The sequence below is a fragment of the Silurus aristotelis genome (genome assembly GCF_946808225.1).
Source record: "Silurus aristotelis genome assembly, chromosome: 21".
Taxonomy (NCBI): Eukaryota; Metazoa; Chordata; class Actinopteri; order Siluriformes; family Siluridae; genus Silurus; species Silurus aristotelis.
The window spans coordinates 15,864,900-15,890,397 of NC_139594.1; the positions used below are offsets into that span (position 1 = coordinate 15,864,900).

At 36.0% G+C, this 25,498-nt stretch overlaps 3 protein-coding genes across 3 annotated transcripts in view; 1 reads left to right on the top strand and 2 right to left on the bottom strand.

The window, feature by feature from the left end:
* The window catches only part of LOC310716452 (putative acyl-CoA dehydrogenase 6), a 16,781-nt gene extending 394 nt beyond the window's left edge, over positions 1 to 16,387 (bottom strand). Inside the window, exons 1-9 of the mRNA XM_083523764.1 lie at positions 16,160 to 16,387; positions 9,225 to 9,345; positions 4,632 to 4,761; positions 4,123 to 4,229; positions 3,771 to 3,938; positions 3,440 to 3,613; positions 2,842 to 3,003; positions 1,213 to 1,363; positions 1 to 539 (exon numbers count right to left, since the gene is read on the bottom strand). The exon at positions 1 to 539 is cut by the window's left edge and continues 394 nt beyond it. Coding sequence (XP_083379890.1) covers positions 449 to 539; positions 1,213 to 1,363; positions 2,842 to 3,003; positions 3,440 to 3,613; positions 3,771 to 3,938; positions 4,123 to 4,229; positions 4,632 to 4,761; positions 9,225 to 9,345; positions 16,160 to 16,348 — 1,293 coding nt within the window. The 5' untranslated portion in view covers positions 16,349 to 16,387 and the 3' untranslated portion in view covers positions 1 to 448. The remainder of the gene's footprint in view (positions 540 to 1,212; positions 1,364 to 2,841; positions 3,004 to 3,439; positions 3,614 to 3,770; positions 3,939 to 4,122; positions 4,230 to 4,631; positions 4,762 to 9,224; positions 9,346 to 16,159) is intronic.
* A 1,301-nt stretch (positions 16,388 to 17,688) lies between these two features.
* gngt1 (guanine nucleotide binding protein (G protein), gamma transducing activity polypeptide 1) lies at positions 17,689 to 18,655 on the bottom strand. Its single transcript, XM_083523866.1, has 3 exons — positions 18,535 to 18,655; positions 18,309 to 18,407; positions 17,689 to 18,046 (listed from the first exon to the last, which is right to left on the bottom strand). Exons 1-3 carry the CDS (start codon positions 18,637 to 18,639, stop codon positions 17,921 to 17,923), a joined length of 330 nt encoding a protein of 109 aa, XP_083379992.1. The 5' UTR covers positions 18,640 to 18,655; the 3' UTR covers positions 17,689 to 17,920.
* Positions 18,656 to 21,392: 2,737 nt separating this feature from the next.
* tfpi2 (tissue factor pathway inhibitor 2) lies at positions 21,393 to 25,080 on the top strand. The gene is made up of 6 exons (XM_083523833.1): positions 21,393 to 21,830; positions 21,959 to 22,129; positions 23,216 to 23,395; positions 23,943 to 24,116; positions 24,223 to 24,310; positions 24,738 to 25,080. The coding sequence occupies exons 1-5, from the start codon at positions 21,752 to 21,754 to the stop codon at positions 24,270 to 24,272; spliced, it is 654 nt and encodes a 217-aa protein (XP_083379959.1). The 5' UTR covers positions 21,393 to 21,751; the 3' UTR covers positions 24,273 to 24,310; positions 24,738 to 25,080.
* The last annotated feature ends 418 nt before the right edge of the window (positions 25,081 to 25,498 follow it).

The following is a 25,498-nucleotide window of genomic DNA, read 5'->3' on the forward strand; positions in this document are numbered from 1 at the left end:
ATATTAAAAAAAAAAAACAATAATTGTTTAAAAGAAACGTGAATAGGATTACACAGTGTGAAAAAGCTGATCTCTATCACCCTGTAGGTTGGTTTTATATTTTTTATATATGTATATATATATATATATATATACACACACACACACACACACACACACACACACTCGCACCTAAAGATTCTGTATAAAACCATATGCCAGAGATTTTCTACCCCCCCCCCCCCCCCCCCGAAAAACTTAGTTAGAACATCCCAGGGATCAGGTTCTCCTTAAAAGTGCTATCAACTAAATCACAATTTAGATGAGTGCAAGGTTCTTACACAGACCAGTATTCCATTATCTGTTAAGGCAGCAGGTGACTAATAATCCTGTATTAAACTAGAAATAATCACATGAAAACGAGTCACACTTGAGATCAAACTAAGGGATAAACTCTTCCTCAGTAGGGTTACTTCCTAGGCAGGGTGTCCATGTACTTGCAAATAATTGAGAGCATGACTTCATCTGCTCCTGCTCCTATCGACATCAGTCTGGAATCCCTGAAGAAAGAAAAAAAAAAAAAAAAAGTTATTTACTTAGTGACCTTGAGTAGATTTTTGAGCCATTTAGTTACTTTATTCAAATGTACTACTAAAAAAACGACGACTGCTTTTTAGTGACACGTAAAATAAAAATAGATATCCATGATTACAAGATTAAAGTCACAGTAATATGAGAAAAAAGTAAAAATATTTTAACCCTGCACCCCACGTGAATTACTAGAGCAATGTCAGAGAAGACGAAAGGTCCCGGTGTTCAACTCCTTCGAGGTCGATTTTTGTTTATCCTCATAGTCTCTTGAGAAACATCATATCCTCTATGAATAGCATGCAGATGCAACCACAGACATCCTTCAGACTCCACCAAAGTCTGCAATTCCTCAATGTCTCTCTAATTTGTTTTACTCTGAATAAATTAGGTGTCCGTTTACTAATTATAACTGTGCTGATGCAGCAAAAAAACCACACATTTCCTATTTTGAAAAAATGTGACAATTCTCGAAATTTTTTTTGCTACCTCGTAATCTTCGAATTTGTATTTTTAACGTGGCACTTAAACGCCGCTTTTAGTTTTACTTTTGTTTTTATCATACACATCACTAGATGTCACTGTAGCTTAATATGTATTAATGAGAGACTGAGGGCACAGCCTCAAAGTCAGCAGTGGACTTACCTGTAGAACCTGCTAACGAGGACGTCGCTGGTGAATCCCATCCCACCCCAGTACTGCAAACAGCTGTCTCCAAGCTCGCGTGCCAGTCGACCGGCCTTCAGTTTTGCCATACTTGCCAACTTTGTCACATCGTTTCCCTTAATGTACATCCCTATAGACAAAAGAGGAAAAAAAAAAAAAAGTGTGTCACAATCCAACCATTAAATCAAAACATTCTTTAATATCCAGACTCCTGTATGTCAGCTGGTGTTGGTTTTCTATCCACATTACAGAAACAGCCTGTGAAACCCACATTTTGGAGCAGTGTAGTTGAGCTTCACTAGATCTATTTGCTTTAAGCTCAGACATTGTTGGCTCAGCAAACGTACTTTTGCTGCCTCTATATTTGCATGTCGGTTCTGCAAAACTGTCTTAAAGGCCAACTCCAGGAGGTTTATATTAAATATAGAGCTGAAACATGATCATCTCTTCATTTGTGGCCTTTAACAAAAGTTTTGTTACAAGTTTGCCCATAGATGTGAATGAAAACAGTGATGTCAGCATGATTTATTTGTTTCCAATATTGCCAAAATGCTATTGCTGGTCTATCATTAATATATAAATACACGTCTACCAAACAGTATTGAGAGACCAAAAATCCAGGCTTATACTTGTATAGTTTTAGAGGTCAGATAATGATGGGGCAGACAATCATGGGAAAACTTCGACCTCAAAAGAAAAAAAAAAGCCATAAAGACGACCGAAATTTATTCTTCATGCCTTAAACCCCTGTGATTTCTCAACTGTGTTAGTCAAACACCTTCATGCACATTTCAAGTCCTCTACGGTTCAATGCCAAAAAGTGAAGTTAAATGGAAAATGGAAATTTCAGCAGAGCAGCAGAGCTTTATGTACTTGCTTTTTCCTGATGAGTACATAAATATAACATGCAAATTGTCTTCATTGGCTGGTATTGATTATAAACATGCATTAGCATTGTATTAAATCAAAGAAGCATGTATAAAATTATTATAAATGTAAGTATTAGGACACCTGACCTTCCCTGCCATATTTGGTTCTTCTCCAAACTGTTACTACAAAGCTGAAGGCACACAATTGTACAGGATGCCTCTGGATAATATAATACAATTTTGCATTCAGTTGAACTTGAAAACCCAAACCTGTTTCAGCATGGGAATGCCCCTGTGTACAAAGTGAGCTCCTTTAAGATTTTTATGGTTTGGAGAGTAAGATCTTGAGTGGCCTGCTATAGAACTCTGATCTCATCCCTACTGAACACTTTTTGGATGAATTGAAACACTGACCCCCAGCATCCCCAGGTCTCCTCACCTCACCTACATCAGTACCTGACTTTACTAACACCCTTGTGGCTAATAACACAAACGTCCACAAGCAAACTCCAAAATTTTTCTTCTCAAAAAATCGGGGCTAAATGTGGAATGCGATGCTCAAAAAGCACATAGCAATACTTATGGCCAGGTGTCCGCAAACTTTTGGCAATACAGCGTACGGAGAAAATGTGAAAGACGCGAAAGACAAACACAGAACAAGTAAAGACAGTAAACATGGAGTGCACCACTGCAGGGAGAAGTTGTTGCTTTATATGGTTAGGTTGATGAGTTGGCCCACCTGTGCAGCGGTACAGCAAAGAGCGCAGGAGTTCGATCTCAGTCTGAAGCTCTGCTAACCTGAAGTGCACCACTTGGTGGTACAGCACTGGCTGCTGAAAGATCTTCCTTTGCCGGGTGTAGTTAACTGTCTCCTGCACCACTTTTTCCATCATCGTTAGAACTTTATATCATGAACGGAAATAGAAAAGAGTGTCAATGGTGATAAAAATGTGGAAAAAGACGAGGTTTGAAATAGTTTGGATCTCACACAGGCTGGAGTACACATTACTGCTGACCTTAATGGAGGCAAGTGTTAAAGTAATGAAAATAAAAGTCAGACATTCCACTTCATCCTAATGACCGTTCCCACATACAGAGTCAGTCATTTTGAAAACAGTCTGTCAGGGAGGAAGTTGAACATTATAAATCGACATTCGGGTCATTTTACAAAGTGAAGCAACGTGTAGTTGTTGTATCTCACATTTCATAACCAGCACTGCCGTCATTTATGTGATGTCAGTATGACACAGGAAGTGAATCATATTCAAAATACACTCTCAGTACACGGGAGTAAACGACTCGGTACTGGATCCATGGGAAATGCCACTAGCACTTACTATTGGCCACTCCCCAGAGGCGCTCTTCCTGGAACTGCAGCATCTGGTATGTGAAGCCCATTCCTTCTTGACCGATGACGTTTTTACATGGCACCCGAACGTCTTCGAAGTAAACCTCTGCTGTATCCGAAGACCTCATGCCCAGCTTATCAATCTTTCGCGCAATGTGAATTCCTGTACCAGATCAGCCCCAGAGTACAGACACCAAGGAGTAAATACACATCAGATCAAGAGTTATTGCTCATGCATAAGCAAGTATTCATCATATTTAATTAAAACCTTACATTCTAACATCCAAATGATCATTTCCTGGTTTTGGATATACTCCTACCTGGCAGGTTCATGGGGAGGCAGATGAGGGACTTGTTTCTGTGTGGTGGCCCATCACTTGTATTGGCCAAGAGGCACATCCAGTCAGCTTGTGTTCCGGTGGTGGTCCACATCTTTCCCCCGTTAATGACAAAATCGTCTCCTTCACGTACAGCCTTCGTCTTTATGCCTGGAACACGACCAAAATTGTTTATTTCACAATTCATATTCCTTCACTTATGCATCAATTAGCTCTGCTTAACATCTTTTCTGGACTAAAATACCTCTCTTCACTTTAGTGTAGTTTCCATTTCATGTACATTCGTGCTAATCCCTTGCTGCCTTTTTTCCTCAGGGGGTAAAATTGTACTTACTCGCAACATCAGAGCCGGCACCGACTTCACTCACTCCCAGGCACGCCACTTTGTCTCCCATTATGGACGGAAGCAAAAACTCCTTTTTCAGCTCTTCGGATCCGAATCTACAAACGGCACCGTGTTCAGTTGCATCCCTCAGAGCAATAATTAAACTTTATTCTTTATTCGGTACAATTTGCTCCTCTCATTAGTGCCAACAAAACCCTCATGAGGCGGTGGTGAGAGAAACTCTGCATAACAAACTTATATTTTAAAAAAGAGAATTTATTAACAAAGATATTGTGCCTCAAACACAGAACACAGAAGAGTGAACAAATATAAAAATTGGAATCAGGGCTGTGAGTCTGGGATGTGTAGATGTAAATGACTGTATGGGCTTGATCACGGATTTAATCAAGTGACAATTATTTTGTGACATTTTATATTCATTTTATTTTATATTCTATTTACATGTTGAACAGTTGTAAAGCATTTTATTTATTTAAAAGAAAAGTACATAAAGTTACCTGGCCAGGGCAGGAGTAGCCATGTCAGACTGAACACCGATGGCCATGGGAATGCCTCCGCAGTTGATGTTGCCCAGTTCCTCTGCCACAGCCACACTGTAGCTGAAGTCCAATCCCAGACCTCCATATTCTGTCAATATCAAACACCTCCAAATGTTAGTTCATAATCCTTGGTTTCAGTGCATTTTATATTTCATTTACCTTGGTAACTAAATCTAAAGATCATTACAACTTACTAATTACTATAAAGTACTTTAATTTAACATATTATTCATGCTAGTATGGTATAGTTGAAAAACTTTGGAATAAACTAATGTATGGCTCCGTTCAAGGAGATACCCAAAGGCTAAAAAGTTACTTCAGAGGGGGTCGGACAAGTGTTAGTTCGGAAAATCTATAGTATATAGTATATTTACAGTAGTACCTAAATTACCACAGACCTTTAAAGTGATTAGCCTGTAGTCAAATGAATAAATGTGCCAGCTATTGGATGATGGTCATTATATATTGGTTTGGCAAACACAGTTGACATTTTTTGAACTTGTTCTAGAAAAGTGCTGGATCGTATATATATATATATATATATATATATATATATATATATATATATATATATATATATATATATATATATAGTGCACCACAGCGATAATGTATTCACTAATCTGATTGGTCAGATGATGTAATTTTTGTATAAAGTACGTCACAGGTTTATGTTAATGCACCGTTTCAAATATGTTCAAATCATTTCTAGAGTAACTGCTAATTCACATGGACTTGGTTAAAGCTTCTGTAAGAAGACATTTATTTTACATAGAAAGAGTATGTATGTAACACTGAAGTGTGTATGCAACAGTATAACACAAATAATGTTAATCTACTGGAATCTTTTTCTTTATGCATCTTTGCAGAATAGCCCAAACAATCTAAAAAAAAGTTAATAAAAACATTTTTAATAATCTGCCTAAAACAAGATTTGTTTTTATCCTGTTTGCCAGGATTCCACAGTGATGGTTCAGATGGTTTTCCCCAGACTGCCTCACTATGATAACTGAGATTGATGATTGAAACTAATTACGGAGTAAAGCACAATTTTTAATGATGCAACATTACAAATGGAGAACTGCGTACAGTACATACAACACTGCAACAAACACTTTGACAAACATTTCACTTCATGCGAGAACATTTAACCATTATACAGGCTCAGGAATGTGTTATATAAGCACATTATACACAACTGTTCAAAATATTTCCTTTAGCAGTATAAGTCTCCTGGTGCACCCAAAAGAAGAGTATCAGGCTCTGGCAGAGGAAAGTGAAAGCAGAGGAAACAGATACAGCTGTAGACAGATAAGGCTTATTGCAGTGATGAAGCCTAAAACAGCAGACGGATAAAGGGGAACAAGAACATTGGCTTTGGCGTGTTTAAATCCACAAGGATAACATTCAGTTTCTTGATGAGGCATAAACAGTCGTAAAGCATCGAATCCCATGGGGTCAGCTTCACAGACCGTGAAGAATGTGGTATGGTTCAGTCATTGTTAACCGTCTTTGATTTTATTGTGTGCTATATGACTGTAACCCTAATTCGGATTAATTGCAAGCTATTTTACAATAACACTAATAAATGTATAATCCTAATAAATGTGAAATGTGAAAGAAAAGCTGTTTTAAAAGCTGGTAAAACTATTCAAAAAGGGCTTCAAATTCATTGAATTTGGAATAAAAAAAATGTGTATTATCTGTAAGTAATGTTGAAAACACACACACCCCTCAATTGGACAGAAGCATTGATTAAAAAATGAAAAAAGAAAAAGAAAAAAAACATAAACATAAAAAAAAAACCTTAGAAGAAGAACAAGCATGTAGTGTAAAAAAAAAAAAAAAGCCTAGTTCGCTGCCAAATGAGGCAACCGTCAAATATTTTATGAGTTAAAACAACATATTTTGTATCAGGAGGGAGGAAAGGTCAGTGATGTGGTGTCCAACCTTTCAGAAATCCAGCTCACACTCTTTCCTCTTCGTGAGCAGTTAAAGGAAAGTGATTTTTCATATTAGCACCAATCAGGATTTTACTCACAAAAAAAAAAAAATAACCATGAAAAAACTCTGAACAGGAAGACCAAGTGTCCTACATGCCTGTATCCTCAGGTTTACTACAAAGGTTGGTCCTTTTAACTTGAATAGATTTTCAAGAGGTAAAATTAATGCAGGAATCACTTTCAAAATGCACGTTTTATTTGATCATTAAAGTTTGAAATCTCAGGAAACATCAGTTGGCAGCATTGCAATGTAGAAACTCTTGTACGTACAGGTCAAGAACTTCCATTAATGTAACAAAATATCAAAAGCGGATCTCTTTGGACTGTGATATGACTGTTGGTGTAAGTTCTGTGGATGAAAACATTTTGCTTATCTGAGAAGTCAGAGGAAATAATCAAACATGGTTCTAGCTAAAATAATTCAAGCAACCAGTCTTAATAAACATGGTGAGCAGAAAAGCAGCTAAGAAAACACAAATCTAATAAGAACTCAAAGTAGATTGTGTCTGAGCTACCAAGACCACACAAGACCAAGGCAGAAGACCATACTTAGTACATTTTTGCTGACCAAAAGCAGGGATCTGAGGTTACAGTAGGAACAGGTTAACTGAAACTGGACAGGTAAAGATTGAAAACCTGGTTTAATGTATTTTAAGTATTTCTAATGTTACATGCAGAATTTGCAAGGTCAGGGCATCAGCAGCATGAATCCATAAATTCAATCTGCTTCTGTCAAGAAATCAGACTTATGGTGGTGGTACAATGTTCTCGATTGGTATCAATGTTCTCAATACTCTCTCGCACTGCACCACGCTGTCTGAGATCCTCCAGCACTGCTCGACTGGTACCACCTTCTCTCAGAATGAGAGGTAAGGACACTTCAAGGCTCTTCTCTGTTCTGGCACCGAGGTGGTGGAATAAACTTCCCCTAGATGTCCGTACAGCAGAGCCCCTGACTATCCTCAAGCAACGATTGAAGACCTACCTCTTCCTGAACACTTAAATTAGCACTTTCCAAGTTTGCCTAGTAGAATTCAAGAGTTACATTTATATTAAGTTTGTAATCTTGTGTACCAGTGTAGATTTATTCATTGCTAGAGACTCAAAGCACTTTTGTACGTCGCTCTGGATAAGAGCGTCTGCTAAATGCCGCAAATGTAAATGTAAATGGTATTAAGGCTAATGGCCTAGTGTGTGCCAACAAAACAAAGTATATCATACAACATGTTGGACTGTAATTGTTGACCACATTTATCATTTTTAGACAAAAATGTATCCATCCAACAATGAAAGTGAAAGAACTCATAGTAGTTCCAGCAACATGACCATGAAAGTCTTGCCTCCTTGTGACCTTGTTGGATGTGGTACTATTGGGGATTCTCAGCATGAATGTTCGAAGTTCCCCTGTCTTGACGTTAATAACAAAAAAAAAAAAAAAAAAAACATGAATCATGGATTAAGAAAGAAAAGAAAAAACCTTTCACTGCTTGTCACTGGAAAGTTCAAAGTCCTCTGTCTCTAATGTGATTGAAAGCTGCTGTTATATAATTTAAAAATTAATATACGCCATCTGACCAATCAGTGCTAAGAATTTAAATGTTGTGGTTTGGTCCTTTTAATATGCATTCATATGTTTTGAAAAAAAAAATACAAAATTTTTTCTGAAAGACTAAAACTTGAGCAAAAAAAAACCCCTAAAGCCTGAAACAACTTCTAAACTCTGAGTTAATTTTTACTGTAATTCTAACAAATGATCATTACTCATTCTTAGGAATAAAGAAAAGACAGCGCAAATATTTAACTAGGCTCAAATGAAAACCGATACATAATCCTCTCTATTTTTGCTGATGAAAATATCACAGGTCATATAAGTATGTGAATACAGTCAAACAAAATACAATATAGTTTTCCTCACGCATGAACAATGAATCACAAGAAACAAGGTGTATATTGGATGAGTCAAGTTGGGTTCCTGAATGGTAATCTTATGTACAGGTTAGGCTTCTGAAGCTCCCATTTAATCCTGGCTGCTAATGAGAAACATTCCCAGCGTCAGCGTTTCTTAATGCAAAAGCCTCTGTCTTCTGACCCGCTGGTTATTAAAGTAAATTCCTTATTACTTCAAACACTCTGCTCTCTCTAATCTATTTGAAGGACTCAGAATGAAGAGCACTGAGAATCATGTTTCCCATGGACTGCAATGTTCAATTTTCCCTTTAACAAGTAATACCACTTAATACACATTTAATCATTTAGCTCATTAAATATTTCTTTGATAAGGACTAGCTATTTTACTGACAGAGCAGACAAATTAAAACCTACTCTCTGTGGATACATTTATTAATACTGAGATCTTTAAACAGTCCGGAGCTTACAATAGATTTAAAAAAGGTTTTACCTCAGAAATGCATTAAAAAAGCGCACTGCTATTTCTTTCTTTTTCCAATGTCTCTCTTTAGTTAATATTGTCATTATCAAACACTGTCCTCTCCTCTCGTACATCACATTTTAATTAAAAATAAATAAAATAGACGAACAGTCAGCTCACCCACGGGTTTGGTGACTCCCAAAAATCCAGCATTGCCAAGGATCTTAAAGATTTTGTGTGCAGGGAATTGACCCTCCTCTTCCCATTTGTCCACGTAAGGGTTAATCTCCTGATCAATGAGCTGGAAGAGTGTAAAACAAAACAATGTTCAGCTTTTCTAAAGGAAATACAAATGTATTCTTAAGGTACAGTGCATCTGGAAAGTATTCACAGCGCTTCACTTTTTTCACAGTTATGTTAAAGCCTCAATCCAAAATGGATTAAATTCATTATTTACCTCAAAATTCTACAAACAACCACATAATGACACCATGAAATAAGTGTGTTTGAAATCTTTGCCGATTTATTACAAAAAAAACATGTACATAAGAAATCACAGCCTTTGCCAATGATCGTGTTTCCACTGATCTTTCTTGAGATGTTTCTACAACTTGATTGGAGTCCACCTGTAGTAAATTCAGTTGATTGGACATGATTTGAAGGAACACACCCGTCTATATGAGGTCCCACATTTAACAGTGCATGTCAGAGCACAAACCAAGCCATGAAGTCCAAGGAATTGGTACAGAAGGATGGGTACAGAAAAGACCTGCACCATATGATGTACTTTCCCTTTTGATACACAAATCAATTCAAAAGTGAGTACTTTCAGTATAAATATACATTTTAAGTTAAAGGAGGAGTTGTACTTTTACTGGCATAATATTTATGCAGGGGATTTGTTTGAATGGTGGAACTGGAATGGTGCTTTACTTTGTCCAGCACTGTTTTTCTAAAAATCACTGTAAAACAACACATTTGTATTCATTAGGCAACATACACTTACAGTTTTTTTTTTAAATTATAATTAGGCTAAAACTCTGTAGAGCATTTGCCATATTTCTGAATGAGATTAATAATAGAAACATTAAAACGAGAGTATTATTATATAAGCTATGACTGATATTATTAATCATGACAAAGACAAGCTGAAACCAGATTTTGTATACAAGGACATAATAGGAGAACTCTATTACAAGAATTTGTATTGTGACCTTTGGACATTCCTCAGAATGTGAACGTGACTCATACCTAAAATCTCAGTACTGCAACACACTTGTATTCTACGTATTCGAATCATTTTTGTTTAAATAAATTTAGATCACATTCATGTTACTACTATTAGTGTAAAAACTCAGTGTTTCCTGCTCTTCATTAAAAAAAAAAAAAAAGTGTTTTAACTACCCAACCTCAATTTGCGTCACAACAGCACTTGTCTGCGGCCATTACATCACTAATGAGTTTACATCACATCACCCAGTGCCCCAACTGACCGAGAGATGACTCTTTTAAAACCACTGGTGATGTCAGGGAACAAGGAGTTTTATAGACATTATACTTGAATCACTGTGAATCACTAAACCTTAAGAAGAGTTACTATAATTCTGTATAATGGATTACCAACGGATGAATGATTTCCTACCAGGATCCAACAATGAAATAGATCACTTCCTACCAGAAACTATTTCTTACCATTGTTAGGCATGAGGATGTAGGAAAAGCCATTTTAGACATGAATTATTATTTTAGACCAAACTCTCCAGTGGCTGAGCAGAATTTTAGTATTTACTGGTAGAGCATCTGCTATGACTCCCAGCACATATACTATACCCAAATTAGAACATTCTAGTATTCTCATGTTAAACATTAATTATAAAAAAAATATATACAGTTCCTTCTATACCATTTACACAAATGTTTCTTAATGTGTTCCTCTTGGAAGAATATTAAAGTTTCCCTCAGAATCTTAAAAAGTTCTTAACCATTCAAATTCCATTCAAAAAACAAAGGTACAGGATGTTTAGAAGCAGAAAACAGAATAAATATCATTTCGATAGAAAAAAAAGTTGTTAATCAAAACTAAATTCAATTGCATATACAAATGTATACATAGTAACAGCAGAAAACCTACTTCTCAGTTAGCAAGGACCAAGTGTAGTTATCATCAGTTATCACTGAACAAACTACAGTTCTATACATGTTGTTTATTGATTTTTATTTATGGTTTTACAGATTTAACCTGAACAATTCCAGATAGGCTATTTCATTCTTAGCATGCTTTTTAGGAACTGTAGCATTCATGTGTAATAGCCTAAACCCAAAGCTAATCATGTGACAGCTGAGTCTATAGAGGTGCAGGTTAGGATCATCCAGTTAGTGTCATGAAATGCTTTATTGATAAAAGAGCTGAGAGAAGAGCTAGGCTGGGTCGACAGGATAGCTACTGCAAATAAAATAAATCTTCTTTACACCTGTTGTGAGCAGAAAAGCATATTCACATGAGGTAAATGAATACAAGAGCAAAAGACAGTTTTTGCTCTGGGCTTTTCCTAATTTTTTTTATGTAAATCATGTATACACTGATAATGTGATTGCTGATGCTCTTAGAATCAAAGTACAGACATTATACCGTACTTGAATCACTGTGAATCAATAAGCCACAAGAAGTGTTATAATTCGCTAGCACAGATTGAAAATGAATTATCTTCTACCATGTCAGTTTCTTAAAATAGATCATTTCCTACCAGGAAATATTTCGTACTATTGTTATATGCAACAGTGTACACAAGACTAGTCTAGCCGTCTTTATTCGTTTCCATGGCGGTGCAATATTTTATTGTTTACTGGTAGTAATTACTCACAATATGTGATAAAGGGTGGAGTGAAAATCTCAGACCACATGGAAAATCAAGTTAGAAGTAAAAACATTTAAAATTCACATTTCTAATGTAAGAAAATATTGTTGTCCATGCTGACACCTTTATACAGAAGGTCAGAGTCTTGTCCCACTGTACTTATGCGCTAGTCCTGTATAAAATAATAATTTTCAGAATATTCAGACCTTTAAAGCAATATAAAGGACAAGGACACTATATGGACAATTACCACCTATATGCACACCTGACTAAAACATTCATGTCCTTTCTGAACATCCCATTCCACATTTAATCCCCATTTGCAGTTATAATAACCTGCACTCTTCTGGGAAAAAGTTCCACTAGACTAGACTAGAAGTCTGCTCCAAAATCATTCGTTCCCATGAATCTAAAAAAACAGATTCATCTGAATGGTAAAAATGTATTAATCATTTAGATGTGAATTCATTAGAAACTAAATAGACTGCAGAATGGAAGTGGAAAGTATAGATGAATTTAAAAAATGGATGGCAGATGGATGAACTAATAGACTGGATTTTTATTTGGCACAAACATAGCTTTATAGAGCAATAAACTTGCAGTGAAATGTAAACCTTATCAGCTGTTTAGAAAATTAAAAGATAAGAGAATATATGTGAACATAAAAAAAAGAGAAAATATGGTCAAATATGTTGGATAAAGATAAAGTCGTAGTTGGATAAAGATAAAGTCGTGTATTAGACATTCCACAAGTCGACATGGACAAAAATATTGGGACACCTGATTTTCCCAGCCATATGGGGTTCTTTACCAAACTGTTATCTCAAGGTTGAAGGCACACATTTGTACAGGATGTCTTTGGATGTGGTAGCACAAAATTTTCCATTTACCTAATCTAGGAGACCCAAACCTGTTCCAGCATGACAATGCCCTCATCAGAGCAAACTTAATGAAGATAGGCTTTGCTTGTGGTGGAGTGGAAATTCTCCGGCTATAGAACTCTGACCTCAACCCTACTGAAAATTTTTGGGATAATTGTGAACGCTGACTGCACACCAGGCCTCCGCACCTCACCTATATCAGTACCTGACTTTACTAACACCCTTGTGAGCGCAAATCTCCACAAGCGCACTCTAAAATCTAGGGGGACCTCTTTCCCGGAAGAGTGTAAGGAATTATAAGTGCAAATGGTGACTAAATGTGGAATGCGATGCTCAAAAAGCACATACCATACTCATGACAAGGTGTCCACAAACTTTTGGCAATATAGTGGTAGACAGTTTAGAAAGAATTAATGAATGGATGGACCATGACTGCTTATATGACCCAAGTTTAATAAAAGTTTCTTAGTATTGATGGATTTGTACTAACTATCCTTATTTTACTTCTTGTAGATGAAGTATGTAATGTTGTATAAACAGGAGGAATTCACACTAAATTTCAGCCAATCAGGATGTTTCACAATTTTACTACACAAACATGTCTGAAAGAGAGCATTCAACAGCTTTCACCTCCAAGCAATAAATCCACACGACACCATTCACCTAATTCAAATGCCAAGGATTGTTCACTTTAAAGGAAGGGAGGTACCACATAAAGCCACTCTGGGAAGCAGTAAAATCTTCAGGGAACCTAAATCTCAAAAACGCTTATTGTTGAAGTGAATAATTCTAGGACACGAGGGTGGAAGGTCAGAGGCACTTAACTTTTCACCAAATTCAACAAACATTATCCTGTTTGTTGAATTTGGCGAAAAGTAAAGTGCCTCTGGCCCATTTCATATTATAGAAAAGTTACTCAGCATTGATTAAATAATCTTACAAATATCTGAAGTAAAGACTTTGCGAATTTATTCCGATGTATCAACAAGTACAGTAAATATAGATGTCTGGCTTACAGTCAAACCCCCCCCCCTCCCCCTCCCCTCCCCTCCCAAAAGGAAGGTTCTTAAAAAATGTATATATATATATATAAAAAAAAAAAAATTTAAAAACAAAAATCCTATTTTAACTCGGTCAAAATCACTTGGGAATATAACACAAAGCAACATCCTTTCTCTTTGTTACTACCTTTCCCAGCTAACACTATTTTGGGAAATAGCACTTTGATTCAACATATGCGCTCTGTTTTCCTCTCACAAGACAAGGAAGTGAGACACTGTTCAAGGTCTAAACTATAATCCTAGAAGTAATGTTAGTCAATGATATGCAATAGGACTTCACTGTACAATCTAGTTGTTCAGGCTCCAAAAGCAACGATTAGGTGTTATGTCAATACCAACCAGCATGGATAAAGCAGTCTTTTCTTTCTTCACCTGTTTGGATGAACTAAGAGCAAAGCATAAAATAAATTGGTTGAACTCCATTAAGTATCAGTACAGCTATTATTGGAAATTGTGTCTTGTGGTAACAGACCAAAATGAGAGGCCACACATAATGATGTAACAAGGTCGCAACGAACAGGGCGCCATTTTATTCAATTATACAATACTGATGTTCGAGGTTCCTGCCAATGTTCTGTTCAAGGACTAATTTCAAGTCAATGCAATGTCAATGTAACTAGAGCAGGAATCATTTAGAAGGAATAATTTTATTGATGTATGTGCTGCCATGTCAATCTAATCTGCCCAGGGCCTGCTAAGTCTGTTCTGCTGTTCCTTTTTACCATTGAAAAATATTACCAGCAGGTCTGTTTCTTTAACCAATCAGATTTTATATTCGCCTCACAGGGCAGCTAGCTGGCCCAGAATAGTGTTAACATTTTTCCGTCCTACAATCTGTACGGTCAGAGGGAAACTGTTACAGCCAAGTTCGACTGACAAAACACGTGTGTAGCTCTGCACACAATAATACATGAGTTAGACTTATTTTTTATGCCTATGGAGGAAGAGAAATTTATTTGGTCTCGGACATACTTAAAAATACATTTTCCAGAAAACCTAGACATCGTGAGGAGGTCGGCCAACCCTGAAGCTAGCTATCATGTCTCAGCCCGGGAAAGGCTTTGTTCTTCACTTCCAGACCAGTGAATACGAGCGGTACCACTGGATTACAGCCTCTGAGAAGCGGTGCAAATTATGAGTATGAATCTCTGGTCAGTAGGTTGTATTTTATTTAACATGTTTTTCTCATGTTATTAGACAAATATTGATTCTGAACTGCTCCAGATGATGTAGGTGCACAGTTGCGGTTGTAGTGTAGAGGTTTGGAGCTTGCTTTAGTAAAATGGTTTTCACCCTCCATATGTGAAATGTCTCTGTCTCTGTAATGCCACGCGTTGTTATATTGCGTTTTTGTACAGTATTGATGGTTTCTATAATTGCGATGTGATAGTGGTGGTATTAAGAGGTGGATTAAGTCACGCAAGTCCTAACTGAAGGCCCAGGTACCAAATGCACAGCCCGCCACTGATGTGACTAATTTGGAAAATATTATCAGGCGCCTATTTGTAAAGTTGTTGTAATTACCCTTCCCTAATTGTAAAGTTTTTATACATTTTATTTTCCTTTTTTTTTTTTTTTATACTTTCAGCACACCAATAATGTGATTGTGGTTTTGAAAAACAAATGTTTATGTATTACAAGGACTGTGAAAAGACACTTTTGATAAATAATCAAACATTTATTGTAATTATCAGTAAAATAAAATGAATTCAATGCATAGATGTAGTTACATAGATGTTTGCTTTGTACTGTGATGGAACTAAAGCAACTTTATGCATTTTTTTTTACAATGATGTATGCAATCATCATTATTATTATTATTATTATTATGAGCTACAGGAAATTGGCTACCCTGCCATTTTAATGCCTTTGCATGCGCAGCGGTTCTGCGTAATTTCGACGCAGCCACTCAGCTCACCAGATTCAACGTGGGAGATCATGTGACCGCAGGGGTTTCCTGTATTCTCAATACCAAAACAGCAGAAAATCAGGGTTGATGTTTTACACTCCGACACGTCAAAGAGAAGTTCGTGCACGGATATATTTCCATTCCGAAGCAATCTATTTTAAAATTAAATAATATCTCATTGCTTTATAAAGCAGGAGGCGTGGCGCTGATTTCTCTTGCGTGGTATGCAAGGGTATAGTGACCTATTGCCTACATTGTGAAAGGTAAAGGGGACTTCAGGTTCATACCTAATAAAACAACATCAGAGGTCCAAGGAAATGTTGTATTTTTTGCGGGGAAAATTCGCAAAAACATCATGTTTGTACATAGAATCACATTTCCCCTATAGTGTGACATACAGTAACTGTACCTTTCTCAGAGAGTCCTTCAGTGCAAAATGCTCCTGTGTGTAGAGAACATGATCAACGGGCTCGGCACGGGCCTTAGATTTGGATGACACGTTTTCCGATGACTGCCGAGTCTGATGAAGGGCAGCTGGGGTAAAAAAGTGGCGACTTGCACCGAAGTGCATTCGCAGTGCTCCTCTGCAGAGTGCCATTACTGGGCCACTGTGCGGCGCGCATGCGCACTTTCGTCCCTAGAGGTCCCAGTGTGAGCCATCGCCTACACGTGGCTCAAAGCACTGCATGTTTTTTTCTTTTCGTTTGACTCCCAGGAAACATATTATGTGTTTGTTATTAAATATACCAGTTGTGGTACTTATCTGAATAAACCAATTAGATCCTGAGTGTCTCTAAAGCTGTGTGGGTGTGCAGACTGGAAACCTGCGTCAGTCGGAAGATAACTATCTTCACTGTCAATGTTAGTGTGGATTGCTCTGTAAATATCTTCAGACCAAGCATAGAATGATTTAATATATTCTTTTGCACTTTTTTTTTTACTTTTTTCAACTTTTTTTTACTAAATCATTTATTGTGGCAGGCTGCATTCATATAAAGAAACACACACACACACACACACATGTACTTATCACACACACTATGAAATTCTCCACTTATAACATCTTGTCAGAAACCAGAAGCTCAGAGGTTTTAGATCCTTTCTCAAGTCTGTATATAGAAACTTTGGACAATTTGAAATACAAAATTTTCTTGGTTGATTAACACGTTTTTGTTTGCTACATAATCCCATGTGTTCTTTCATACTTTGGATGTCTTCAGTATTCATTTACAATGTTGAAAATAATAAAAAATAAAGAAAAAAACCCAGAACGAAAAAGATATTACACGAATGGGTTATAGATGCCACCCAATTTAATTGTGTGCAGACAAATTTCACTGTAATTACAATAAAATATTTTAATAACGTGTTTTACAAAGTGCTTTTAAAACCTTTTTTGTTCTAATGCTGTGTAACATCTGAGAGTTAGTTTCTCTTATATCTTGTGGCTAAAACTGTGATCTACTGACCTCAAATACTTTTTCTTCCTTGAAGATAATTCGACAGACAGAAAATAAATGTATCCCTAAATAAAATCTGTACCCTTCCGACAATTCTGTTTTTCTTAGTCAAATAATGATAAATGTGAAACTATTTACTACTGATGCATTTGTTATGTGTATTTGCTACCATAGAAACTATACCATATCAAAATACGCATATTAATATAAACCTGACATAATCTTTGGTGCTGAAATGATAGAAAATGAATCGATATCAAATGAAATCGAAATTTCATAGGAATGTAGTATGAAGCAAACAGTGTCCAGGCCAGAGATCTTGCACACATATATGTATGCAACACATATTACACATCCACGCAGATAAATGGACATGGCATGACGACACTGAGGACATTTCACAATAAACATTTCTAAAGGGGCTTCTGAACATTTTGATGTTCAAACCATCCTGTCATGCAAAAAATCTGACAACCACTGCACAAAATGATTTGTTTTATTATACCACTTCAAAGGGGAACACACAGGAAGATGTGAGACGGTTCATATCCGTGTCATTTAGAGTAATTTTAGCATCTATATTCTCAACTGTCTTTTCTCTGTTTCAGGCAGCAGAGAAGATTCTGGATAAGATAAAAGAGGAGCAGGTGTCCGTGTGCGGTATCAGAGTCTAAATTGTCAAAAGGAAGAGGGCAGTTATTCTGTCCACATTAGCAAATAACACATCCACCCTTTTCCTTGAATGGATTCTTTTCTTCTGGGATGCCTTTGACCAGAGGATCTTCATCCATACCACTCTGTATGTATTCCATGACTTCCTCACAACATTTAGACACCTACAATGATGAAATTGATAAGAGATAAAATACTGAAAAGGCTATTGGTCTGTAATGATACAATGAAATGGCATAGACTTGCATTCACAACAATTTATAAATGGGTTCTAGAAACAGCATTCAGACTTTTTTTTTAATAAGCAGGATATTAGTGTGAGAATGTTTATATTGTGTATATATATATATATAGTATTGTTAACTATTATTTATTAGCTATACCAGTAAGATTCTGAACTAGCATATGAGTAGACAATGTTCTCACCTTTTCCCTTTCCAGCTTCACCTCTTGCTTCAACTGATCTACTTCCATTTTAGCCTTATCCAAGTCTGTTAGGTTCTCTACATCTATAACCGGCATTTTCTGTAAGAAAATGAATTAAATACACATTTTTATAACTCCATTGCACACTATCCCACTGCTGTCAAAGCAAAATTAATTGCAAAAGTATTTACATCTACATGAAGTGAGTAATAAAGCCCACACTTACTCCAGCTGACGGTGAGTTTTCTTCCCCCTGAAGACGGACAGAGAATCCTTTAGCTCTCTCACAATCCGGGTTATAAAGTAATCTGTATAAACACTTCAAGCTCATAATCCTATTAAAGCAAACACTCTTATCATTGCTTTAAAATATATAGAATAGAAAACAGTTGCTTATTATGTTACAACTCGTCACATTATTTTTTTTTAAACTGCATGTAGTTTTCTTGAATTTTTCCAGGTTCTACCAGCCATGATAATATTATGAATAAAATGTAGGTCAAGGGGACACTGTATTACAAATTACAATGATAAGCAAGCTGATCTGTGTTTACCCCCAACCTGTCCTGCTGGATTACACGTCATCATTCTAAATGACAAATGTATTTCCACAGGAGCCATTAGAGAAAGGAGTGCACTCGGATCAGTGACCACAAACATAATGAAATCTATCCTTTTGACATCACATCTGGGGAATGTCAACATATTTAACTTTTACTTAACAAACACTTTAAACACATTGGCCTCGATCACACCCTTGTTTTCAAGTCCAAAAAAAAACATATTTTCTCAGTACATCAATTGAGCCACTTACAAAGATCCTGCAAGGGGTTTATGGCTATGGTGAGGGATTTTGCTTTAACAGACAACAGAGACTTTTTAACCAATTAAAAATAACTTCCTATTTAAACATCACATTTCTATCACAACAACAATTTCTATTAAAGAAAATAAATAATACAGGGAATAAAAAAAAAAACCCTGCACCAAGCGCTTAAACATCGATTATTCTCCTTACTGTACTTGCTTATTCATTTATTCAGAGTAAATGTTTTATCCTGGTCTGGGAGGAAACTAGAGAACCCAGAGGAAATCTACACAAGGAAAACATGGGGGGCTAGGGTTGGGACTGGTTTCCTGCTAGTGAGGTTAAGGTTAGGGTGTTTGTCAGATTTGTGTGTGGTAGGAGCAGCAGTTAGCTTATTTAATGATAATATTAATAAAAGGAACTCAAAGGCATAGTCATTAGAGGAAACGTTGCGTAAAGACTAGATTGCATTCCTTTATACTGTGTAACGGTTTCTCGAGTACTTGAAAAAAGTGAAAAGTCATGTCATAACTGCATAAGTATTCATCAGAAATGGTCCAGAAGGTTGGTACGTACACTGCTTATCAAGCTGAAACTATGCAGAAAAAAAAAAAATTTCAGATTATTAAAAGCTTTGTAAATATTCCAGGGCAGGTTCACGTACAAAACCGTCAAATGCGAGAAAAATGCGTAACATGCAAAAGAAAATCATAAAATGACCTCAAAAGCCTTTTGAAACGTTGGTAATATTTTTGCATGAGATGGCAGAGGGGAAGGATGTTGCCAAAATCATAAAAGTTCAAGAAAAAGCTATGAATGACTGATAATTTGTTAAAATTGTACTTTGAATTGGAGTGAAGAAAATTCTATCCAGTTGAATTATCCAGCTTTAAATCCAGTGCTACAAGAATTGACTCCAGGTCTGAATTCATCACAAGCCTGACCTGGATAAAAGCACTTACTGAAGAAAAACGATTATCAGACTGAAGTGTTTTATGGTTATATTGATTTTATGACTGTATTTTTTTATTACCTTTTATTTCATCAGCTTGTTTGAGCCATTTTATTAATTGTTTTATAACACTTATCATATGCAGGGTTGCAAGGACTAAATCCAAGTAACTTGGGGCAGAAGGTACTGTAGGGTCATTAATAGGGCATAAATGTGCACAAACCAGACAACTTGGGTGTCAGTGCAAGTACCCAGAGGAAGCCACCTGCTTGTGGTGAAAACAACAACAACCCCAGCAGTGTGAAGCAAACATGTTAACCACTAAACCATCAATGCCACTAAGCCACATTTATCTGAAACCTTGATTTTTAATTTCGGGGGGTTTTTTGGGGGGGTTTTTTTGTGTGATTTTTTTTTTTTTTGTGTGATTTTTAATTTTTTTATTTATTTATTTACTTTTTTTTATCAATATCCTTTTTTCAATAAACTGCACAGCTTCACAAAAAAAAAAAAAAAAACTTCAATAATTTATAATGTTTTTAAAATTAATAGAAGTTGTTTTAGTTGTAATGGAGATGTCCTGCTCCCTCTGGGTCTCTACCGGTAATTTGTTGAATTTTAATGATATATTATATGTCTAGTGGATACCATCAAAACCCAATAGACCCCATTTGGTAACTTGTAAGTCACATGTCAGTATCTACTCTACTAGACTTCAGCATCCAGATTCCACAGGGGTTTTTAGTTTGGTGATATACATGAACACGCTTTATATAAAGGAATCCATTTGGCCATGGTTTTAATGGTTTGAAACCTGTAATGGTTTCTGTTTGCTATAGAGAGCTTAACAATGATTGTGTGAACATATGAATTCATCCAGAACCTGGGACTTTTTCACAGTGTTGTCTTTGGTTAGACGCTAGTGATTTCATGATGTACATGAGATACTATAGATCAGGGGTCACCAACATGGTTTTTGTTGTTATTCTTTTTTAAAATCACACTCGCATTGGTGTGAATTTGAACACGACAATATTAAAATATAGATGAGTAGATATAGATGAATATCATTCATTATTAATAATAACATAATTTAAGGTAAATTGAGCAAATTTGTACTTTCAGAAGTGTGTATCAAACTGGTAGCCCTTCACATTAATGGGTACCCAAGAAGTAGCTCTCAGTTTCAAAAAGGTTGGTGACCCCTGCTATAGATACGATATATAATAGAAACCATTCGGTAATGGTTTTAATGGTTTGTAATGGTATCTGCAGTAGACACCTGTGATGATTTTTCTTGATGTTTTTTTTTTTTGGGATGGTTGTATAGAGATTAACAATCATTGCATGAACATATGAATTCACAAAGAAATCAATGAACAAAAACATATATGTAACAATTGAGAGAGCAGAAGAGCAAGATGGTCATCCTGAAAACGCCCTCATCTTCTCGAAATCTGGTCAACGCAAGTACCGACGTAAAACAGAGATATTAAAGAAAACAAAGCAGACAGAGACTCAGTTGGATACTCAACAGGTCTGATTCACCAGATTCAGGGGTTTAGTCACCGCCCTTTTTTTTTATTTCCCACCGGACCTCTCAGAGTGCGCTATAAATGAAGGAAAGCGCTTCCACACATACACACGTCCATCTCTGAAGATCAGAATTCAGCCAGCAGAACGATGGAGGGACGCTTTCTCGCATGCATTTTGCTCCTAAGCTTCATCAATGGAGCAGTCTTTTACAGACCATCACCCAGGGGTAAGTTCATATCTGCTTTCTTTGTCTCTGGAAGCTGCATGCTTTCGCACGCGCTCTGCGCATCCACGACTCGAGTTTCCGTGTTTGAAAACTTTTCACAAACTTTTTTTTTTCCCCATCGTTTTTAGACATCTGCCTTCTCCAAGTGGATGAAGGACCGTGTTTGGAGGACGTGCCCCGGTTTTACTACAACACCCTCACCCAGGAGTGTGAGCCGTTCAGTTACGGAGGCTGCGATGGAAACGCCAATAACTTCAAGTCTAATGTGGCATGCCATAAAACCTGCTACAGGATTCCGAGTAAGTGATCAGAGAGATCAACATCTACTGCTTCAGCTTAAGTTTGTTCCAAACGATTTCTAGCTCTCGTTAGTTAGATAACACCTGGGTGGGGTACTGAGCTCTGGTGCAGACCCTTAATCTACATGTTCCTGTGTGGTTTTGTGTTTTGTGTTTTTTGTGTGTGTGTGCTGCAAATTTTTTCAAGTTGCAAAAAATTTCATGCAAAAAAAATGCTTTATTAAAAAAAAAAAAAAAAAAAAAAAAAAAAAAAAAGGCAAAGTTTACAAGTGACTCAAGATTTTGTGCAAAGTTTAATTGAAAAAGTTTGAAACGTTCCAAGAAAACAAGCTTTTTAAGTAAAAATAAGTAAAATAAATGAAAAAGAATATATCCACTGATTTATTTATTTTTAATACAATGACTTAATTTGATAAATGTTGGAACTGTTATTTATGAATAATTTCCAAGTTCCCCCACAAAATAAATAAATAAAACTTCACTAATTCTGCAAAGTTTTGGTAAAAATGCAAAAGTTTCCAAGCTACAATAATTCACCTACTTGGACTTTCTAAAAAAACAAATCCTGGCTGATGAACTAAACTTTTTAGATAAATGAAAAATAGTAAATGGAAACCAGAGGCAGTGCTAAAGTAGTTGCAGTGGTATAGGAAATCAGAGTTTTAGTAACCATGGCAACTGTTCTAAGTTGCCATGGTTCAAAACATATGTCCATCAAGGGTATATGTTTTGTTCCGTTAATCACTGACTTTTTCCTTAAAAAGTGTAGGTGTCATACCTTTTTTTTTTTTTTGTGTGAGATTCCTTGAGTTCCACTTAAATTACCTTACATCATTTCTAAAGGTGCATTTGTTCATTTATTTTCTGAGAGTGTGGGCCTATTAAACAATATTTATAAAAAACAAAGACAACAGCAATATCGTAACATAAATATATTTGGACCATTTGTGAAACCAGTTAACATCTAGAATTCCTTGTTTTCTGAAAGGATATGTAAAGTTATGTAATGCAATCAAAATGATGTCTGTAAAAGCAGGACTGATGTGTGCAGTGATTCTGAAACATGCTTTTGATTTCTTTCTGCAGAAATTCCCAGGCTCTGTCGCCTTCCAAGAAATGAAGGTCTTTGCTTCGGCATTTCAAGGCGCTATTTTTTCAACATGACCTCCATGAAGTGTGAAGTGTTCTCCTACGGAGGCTGTGGTGGAAACAATAACAACTTTCAAGAGTTCAGCTCGTGCATGGAATACTGCAGTCCTCAAAAGTGTATGCAAACATCAGATTTTGAGTTCCTTATCCCTCGTTCTAAGCAATGACCATTTAACTGTAGTAAAGGCTGTTGGGCTGGTGCAAAAAAACATGCTGAGGTTGCATTTGTTTGTTTTGCAGGGTATGGTCTGGGTTTACTCACAGAGAATCATGAGAAGGGTTCAAATCATTAGAAGGGTTGCACTGGTTTATGGTTTAGGAATATTGATCAATTTTATTTAGTCATTAGGGTTTTGAGACTTATTAGCTTAATAGCTGGATATTGGGCGGAAGAGTAAAATGAACAGAAAAGCAGGTCAATAAAGGTTAAAGTTCGCCATAAATCAGGGATTCTGAACAGATTCAACCTGTCTAGCATTTAGATGCTGTTAAATGAATTTAAAGGTTTAACATCGAAGATTGCACGTATTAAAGACTAACCCATTATCCCAGAAAATACGACTTCTTAACACTTTACAACATGACTCCCCTTCACACACTGTGTAAATAAAGTATAATGGCTGCATGTTTATTTTTTTAACTGTTGTATTTATTTTTTTTGCAGCTATGCCTGTGATCTGCCAAGGTGACTCAGACAAAGGAACAGGCAGTGCCTCAATACCAAGATTCTACTACGACTCTTCCAAAAAAACATGCAAGCAGTTTGAGTATACAGGAAGTGGCGGAAACAACAACAATTTTGTCTCTATGGAAAGCTGCATGAGTGTTTGCACTAAAAGTAAGTGGAATGTTTTAGTGTCTAATTACTGATGAATTTCGTGTGTGTTTTTTAAATTATTGTTACAAGATTATTGTAGTAAATATTTCATTTGGCTCTTTTTCAGAAAGCAGACCACAGAAGCAGAGTGGGCGAATTTTCCGAAAAAGATTGTAATGCTTGGCGCCTTTATATCTTCAGCAGGATGTGCTAGTGTAAGCACATGCTTTATATTCGCAGCATGCTGAGAATCTAGAGTGCTTCACATTTTGTTTTCAAGATATATATATTTTTTCAATATTTGATTATGCTAATAATGTTTACGTCATCCTATTGTAGCGATCCTTAAGATCCACTTAAACGACATTTTTTTATAAAGGTAGTTTTTTCACTTTTTTAAGTGTCTAAATCAATTAGACAATATACAAAAAAAAAGTTTTTTTTAACTAATATTAACATGCGTATTTGGACCATTTTGTGATCTTGAAGTATCCCATGTAAAAGCAACACATTGTGTTGTTTTAGTTTTAACTAGAATTCCTTGTTTTCGTGAAGAATATCCAAAGTTTTGCACACAACTATAATGTAATACCTGATGCCTGTTAACATGGGACAGTTATTTTTTTGTGTTTATTTCTGCAGACATTCTCAGAATCTGTTGCCTTCCAACGGATGCATTTCCAGGCACTTTTTTTTTTTTTTCCTTCGACGTGACCTCCATGCATTGTGAAAAGTTCTCCTATGGAGGCTGCGGTGGAAATAATAACAATGTCCGAGTTCATATTTCCTACATTGAAACCGGCAGTCTTCTAAAGTTTATGGAAAAAAACCAAATATATAAATTATATAGTATTTTCTAACTTAGACATATTTTTCTAAACACACATTTTATATATATATATTCACACAATATAATGTTGCAAGTTGTATGATCGTTTCCTGAAATTTTATGTTACCTTTTTACTGTAAATGTGATATTTCACAAGCGTGGCCTGCTGGTATATTTTATGTTTGTTTTGTACATTTTTTTTTTTATTTTTATTTTTTTACTGTGCAAGTCTCTGTAGTGTTGTATAAAACCCAAATTTATAAAGCATATATAAAAGTGTCTTTAAAAAAAAAAACCTTTTGCACATACTCATTATTTTATATTGATAAAAATTAGATCTAAGGTTTATTTTAAAAAGGTCACAATTTGAATTATTAAAAATTCTGAAATTAATACAGAATAACTGACAATATTCGCAATTCATTTAAAATTGACATTTATTTTATAAATCTTTTTTTGCTCCATGAATAGAAATAAAAATATATTGCAGCAAGCTCTTAAAAAAAACCCTCCACTCGATAGCATGGCAGCAACCTGGCTAGCGACTTCAATCTCAAGGATTTATACATTCCTC

Bases quoted from the DNA above. Each gene is read 5' to 3' on its own strand.
- gngt1 (XM_083523866.1), bottom strand. From the start codon at position 18,639: ATGAGCTTGAAGTGTTTATACAGATTACTTTATAACCCGGATTGTGAG. The intron at 18,408-18,534 runs GTAAGTGTGGGC...ATTTTCTTACAG, and splicing joins AAAACTCACCGTCAGCTGGA to AAAATGCCGGTTATAGATGT. The intron at 18,047-18,308 runs GTGAGAACATTG...TCATCATTGTAG, and splicing joins TGAAGCTGGAAAGGGAAAAG to GTGTCTAAATGTTGTGAGGA.
- tfpi2 (XM_083523833.1), top strand. From the start codon at position 21,752: ATGGAGGGACGCTTTCTCGCATGCATTTTGCTCCTAAGCTTCATCAAT. The intron at 22,130-23,215 runs GTAAGTGATCAG...TTCTTTCTGCAG, and splicing joins AACCTGCTACAGGATTCCGA to AAATTCCCAGGCTCTGTCGC. The intron at 24,117-24,222 runs GTAAGTGGAATG...GCTCTTTTTCAG, and splicing joins CATGAGTGTTTGCACTAAAA to AAAGCAGACCACAGAAGCAG.